The 6,000-nt window shown below is 37.4% G+C and overlaps 1 protein-coding gene across 8 annotated transcripts in view; it reads right to left on the bottom strand.

Moving 5' to 3' along the window:
* Positions 1–4,612: 4,612 nt before the first annotated feature.
* The window catches only part of PTPRC (protein tyrosine phosphatase receptor type C), a 72,137-nt gene continuing 70,749 nt past the window's right edge, over positions 4,613–6,000 (bottom strand). For all 8 annotated transcript variants that reach the window (XM_069862506.1, XM_069862507.1, XM_069862508.1 and 5 more), the window contains one exon: positions 4,613–5,873. In XM_069862506.1, coding sequence (XP_069718607.1) covers positions 5,601–5,873 — 273 coding nt within the window. In that variant the 3' untranslated portion in view covers positions 4,613–5,600. The remainder of the gene's footprint in view (positions 5,874–6,000) is intronic.

Below are 6,000 nucleotides of genomic sequence, written 5' to 3'. Positions count from 1 at the left end.
AGGACAGAAATTATGTTAAGAAAGCAGCATAGTAAAAGGAAATACTTGATGTTATTGAACTATTCTAGTCTTGAAGTGGTTTCAATGACATAATGATATATTAATAACAATATATTTAAATATTTCAGAAAAGAGCAGAAGGAAAAGCATAATGCTAAACTTAGAACAAATACTGTTATTCTCAGGATGACATATTAACATTAGTAAAATATGATGAAAATTATTTATTATTTCTTTCTTGAAAAAAATAACAATTACTATGAAATGTTTGCGTTTGGCAAAGCTCCACCTTCCAGTGGTAATTTTCTGTTGTCATTTTATTACCATTTCTCTCTGAAGTTTAAGAACATGCACATTAACTTCTATTGCAACATCAGGGGAGCTGACAAATTTTAGTAGTAGTTTTTTAACAGCCACCGATACAAGCTCCAATTTAGTCTGTGTAGTTTATGTTTTGCAAATTTGTTTATGAAAACCACTCTTATAAAGCCCATCAGCCACACAATCCAACATTGTCTCAGTGCTGCAGTGCCTCACAAAAAAGTTAGCACAGGCTCACCATGTCACCCCTGCTTCTCCTATTTTTCTTTTTTTAAATTGAGGAACTGCCAAGTCAACAACTCATCAATTTCTGGTTCGGAATGTGATCTCATACTCAAGGCCATGAATGATGCACATGCACACACACATACATGCACATACACTCTTTCTGAGCTAGTGCTTGATCTTGGATAGACACAGTCTCAGCAGTGCCGTATAAACAAATGTCATCTTCATTACCTCAAACTTCTCCGCATTACTGGAATGCTGCAAGCTGAATGCTTTGCAGTGGCACTCTGAACAGAGCAGAAGGCATTTGAAGAGTTTCAGCACAGCCTGGTGGGTAAGCTCTGAAAATACATCAGGCCCATCTCAAGGACTTGATGGAGTAATGATAGGTGTGTGAGCTCTGGGTCTCAGCTAACTGCCAGGCAAAGTCAGGCTATCACAAAGTTTCACCTTCAAAACAAAAATTTGATACTGAGTGCTAAAATCAGTCCCTTTTATTTTTTCCTCTGTATGTTAGACAGTCACATGACTACAGTCGTACTGCCAGCCACAGTGGTGTGCAGCTGTGGGATTCAAGAAACAGCCCATCTGTAAATATTATGTACCTATTCCTTTGGAAAATGTTTGTTGTATTTATTTTAAACGTTCAGAGACTTTACACATTGCTGATGCTGACAATCCTGAGTCTGATGATATAACTGTTTAATAAATTCCTGTTTTTCAGCAAGGTTAAAACGAGAACAATATTTCACAATAACTTACACTAAGTATCCTTCCTAAATACATACTTTTTTTTTTTTTTTTGTCACTAGAATGCAGATCTTTTAGTGTAAACTTGCTTAGTACTTTTGTGGTCATCATCTTCCTTTCATTATTATGGAAAATAAGGATTGATTTATAGAGCTTTTGCATAAAACTTCATTCCTACATTGCTGTACATTCAAAATTATTGGATTCTGTGCTTGTTCAGAAAACTTATATTTTTCCTGAAGTAGAGCTGATGCATACAGAAATGTGCTGTACCCTATAACTGAAACTTACCTTCTACTTTGTTTTCCCTAGTCTAAAACAGCACTCTGGTTCTTGGCAAACAGTTGCTTCATGTATGGAAAATAGCTATGGTACAGCTGTGCAGAACACTCAGGGGATTTCTGATACTCTTTTAGAGGCAATCTGGAGAATGTAAAATGTCAAAAAAATTGTGCCTTTACAAAAGCAAGATGCCTGTTGAAGAGATAAGCCTTGCTACTGGAAAGACTTTCTGAGGAATGTTAAATAATGGATACCATTTCCAGCTTAATGAAACTCCTGTCTTGAGCCACTCTTCTTTCTCACTTTGCCATCTCACACAAACGCATGGCTCATGATGTGAATATTTTACTTCCCTTTGTAGCTCATAGTGGCACGTGTCATAGTCTTGCTATCTGGCTCTGCTTGTGCTTCTCATAGAAGATTTAACTGAGGTTACCTGTTCTGTTGCAAAGCTCAAAACCAATTGTTTTCTTCACTCCTCTGTCAAACCTCCCACCACAGGTGATTTCCTTGTGGTAGCAGTGAGTGGTAGGGTAGGCGCCCATAGGGTCCAGCCCCTTGAGCTCTGGTGCATGGCCACCAGCTCCTTCCCAGCAGATAAGCTTAGAGCAAGGGGAAGAAAGTGGTCCCTTCTTCAGCAGCGAGTGAGCTCCCTATGGCTAGGGGCTGCGCGCCCTGACGACACCACCTGGCATGGAAGTGGAGAGAGTAAGTTCATGGACACCAGCTTCCTGTACAAGTGGGAAAAGGAGCAGGCAAAAACATCCCCCCAAGAGCCTAAATGCAGCAGTGGAATCTGGGGTGCAGGAAGGGAACAAGGTTTTTGTCATCTCCTTGAACAGCATCCTTGACCACCTCTGCTCAGTGCACTGGTGGTTTTCTGTGTTGTATGTTTATCTCAAGAAGCACAATGTGACTGATAGTCATAATGTACAGTTTCTAAGAAAGATTTTACTATAACTACGTTGTTCATTACAGTGCATAAGGAACGCATACATATCTAAACAAAAGTGAACACACAGTTCATTCCCCACAGCAGTTATCTGATCAAGCAGAAACATGTGGAGACTCTGTGATCCTTCTCCATCTTTCTACACCAGACTCTGCTAACACAGCATCATCACATACCCATACCCACTTTTCTATCGGCCTCCACCCAGCAAATTATGGAGGAAATACAGTCCTTTTGGTCACATAAGCCCTTGATAATCCTCATTTGTTGCTCCAAGTCCTCTCCCAGCTGATCTGCTGCTTAGTTATTTTTATCCTGGACTTGAAATTATAAAACATTTTGAACAACAGCTAACACTTAGCTTGAGGCCGTGGTTAGCAGGTTTTATGCAGCTTAGCTCTATTTGAGAAAATCAACGTTTTCCATCTCATTTTAAACATTTATTTCTAAGCTTTTAGGCTATGCAAGGTCTCCAGCCTGCTATAATATTGCTCTTGTCCTAACAAAGCCAGAGCAGTTTCCTAGCAAAGCTTATTAGCTTGGGCTTCGCGCCTCACCTATAATATGCTTCACTGTGTTCCTGGAAGCCGTAAAACTAAGCTTACGAGTGAATAAGCTAAGTCACTATGGAGCATCCAGGACAATAACCACCTTCAGCAAGCTCTATGTCACCACCTCGTGGATGTTTGAAATTCAAATTACAATAGGAAGGCAAAAAACCATACCTCGTACATACACAGAGAGTTCCTAGAAGCGAACAGAACTTCTAAGCTATGTTAAGACAGGCTCCTTCAATTGCTACATTGGGATTTAATGAGATTTAATTGTATGAAGTGTTATTAAATTTGAAAATAATTAAAAACCAAGAGCTCAGTTTATCCCCTAGTGACTCTAATGAACTTTAGTCCAAAAGTGGTTTGCACTAGGCACATGAGGGTGGTTTTAATGTTTTCTCTGGTTAGGCTAATAATGAAGACACGTGTGAGGCAAAGTTTAATATAGTTCAAGAATTTTCTTTCAAAATACATGCACAAATCAAGTATTAATGTGGCATGGATTTTTTAAAAAAATGTGCAGTCCATAGAGCATTGAAATCATTCTAGGAAACAAGTAAAGCAAACAAACGTCCTCCAGAAGTTTTACGGCACAGATGCTGCAGGAACTTAAAAGGCTACAAAACCATTTTTCAAGGAATTGAACGGTAGGAGTGTCCTCAGATTTACACAAAATGAAAATTTAGGCCATATTTTTTATTCTGGAAGTATTAAGTTATTCCTAAACGTGTGACTATTCTCTGTCTCCACACTCTCGCAATAGGCAGCTGCACAGAACTCTTTATTTTACTGTCTGAACTAGACAGGCTTTACAGTGGCCAAAGCATCAGTGAGCCGATATGTATTCAAGACTCTTTAGCCTTTTGATCTCCAAAGTTATGCTAAATTAGCAGTTTTGATATGTTCCTCTAAAAATAGCCAACAGGCTTTGGGCCTACAGTTTTTTTTAGATTATCTTCCCACTTAGTCTCCAGAGCTCTGTCTCCGCAGGCCACCTCCTCAGCTGTGTTAGTTTATCACCTAACAGAACTTCGGCTGAAAAGGCCATCCAACTGACAGGCAAGGAGAATCCCACTGCCTCTGTGACTGCTGCCGCTGAATCATGTAAGACTGCCAGGAAGCACTTGTATGAGCTAAATGTGAAAGAAATATTTGATATAAAGTAACACCAAAGTTAAATTGTTTTAAACAAGTGTGACCAAATACATACATTACTCTCAAAGTATTTTCAGCTATGTTTTATAAAGGGAGACAAGGAACATTCAGTGATAAATTAGGAATGCTGCATCTGTTGAGTGACTGTTCCTTTAGTGACTTAATGCAGAAGAAAAATTAAGTTTCCTTCCTCTGTAAAGAGAGAATCATGACACTTACCTGGGCTCACACACAGTTTTATAGAATTAAGTGGTGGTTTTTCCTATTCAGATTTCTAATTTTTATCCATGTATGGGACAGCACAAGATTTTGTGCATTTAGAAGAAAATTATCAGTTTGCAGAGTCCAATAGAACAAAATTATTTCCACCTGGAATGTATTAATTATGTTTTTATTTGTTCTAAAAACAGTAGGTTGAAATCCAGCAAGATATAGTAAAAATATCACAACTGTAACACATAAAACCTCATAATGAAAAAAAAAATCCTCTACTGATTAAAATCTACAAGGTTTGGAGGAAAAGCACCTAAGTATTTTCTGATTCTGAAAATAGGTCAGATGCATTCATGGAAGCAGTCCCTTTAAATAAGAGTAAGCTTAAGAAACAGATATGCAAGCATGAAGTATTTTAAGCTCTAAGAGTAAACAAAATATGTTTTCTATCAGAATCTTTGCAGTCATTCAAATGCCAACCTCTGAACTCCTCTTTATCATTGAAATCTCAGATTAATATCTGTGGAGCAATAAGGACACCTTGAGGCAAGTTGGAAAAATGCACAGATTTCTATTCTACATTGATACTTGCAGATTCTCCGTGAATCTGAATTCCTCTGAATTGCCACATGACATAAATGATAAGCTCTTGAAACTGTTTGGCAAAGTTCCACAAGTTCCACAGAGTATTATTAAAGCATACTTGGTCAGCCCTCCTGAAATGCTAGAATATATGCTCACTAATTAGGTTAATTTACTTGTTAATAGTTTTGAAGGCAGATCTGGTTTTGCAAAACACTAAACTTGTTCTGAGTTGCTTTCCCCCTTGTTACAGAAGTCAAAAAATTTCTTTCCCACTGCTCCGCATAGTATTACACTGTACATATTTTTAAAAGAAAAAGTATAAAAATAGTGAAAAAGGTTTCTGAAGAAGTATTAAATGCAAATCTACACAAAAAAATAAACTTTCACAGTTCTTCACTCTCTACATGTTTCAAGTATTCCTTTAAGTTTGTACCTTTTAAAAACTGATATAACAGTAAAAGTTTTAAAAAAAAAGATGGGAAGAGGAATAAATCTTATATTCCATATTTTGTTGAAAAATTTTTGCATATGAAAAAGCATTCTTTTTTTTTTAATCACCTCTAAGTCAGAACTGGAGTAGTGGGGCCATTTGTAGAGCTTTCTGTTCCCTTAGTGCTATCTGCAGCCTTAGAATCATCACATACTTCAGAAGGCTCATTTTCTTCTGGTGTTGGTGGGGTAAGATCAATAGTGATCAAATCAGTTTCCCGATCTGTTTTTTCTACTTCACTGCAAAATTCAACTTTATCTTCCTGCTGGTTTTTTTTCTTTATTTGTCCATTCTGTGCAGGGTAGGTACTGGCAATGGTATCATACAGAAACTGGTAATGTTCCTTAAATATAGAGAGAAGAAGTTAGTATAAATTGAATGCTCAGAACCCAAGAGTAAACTATTTCTTTGTTTTCTTAAATTTTTGAAATGTAACATATAGATGAACATGCAACACTGCATATGAAGCA

Source organism: Phaenicophaeus curvirostris, chromosome 8 (genome assembly GCF_032191515.1).
Source record: "Phaenicophaeus curvirostris isolate KB17595 chromosome 8, BPBGC_Pcur_1.0, whole genome shotgun sequence".
In the NCBI taxonomy this organism is placed as follows: domain Eukaryota; kingdom Metazoa; phylum Chordata; class Aves; order Cuculiformes; family Cuculidae; genus Phaenicophaeus; species Phaenicophaeus curvirostris.
Note: the sequence above shows the minus strand (reverse complement) of the source record. Positions and strands in the feature narration are given on the sequence as shown.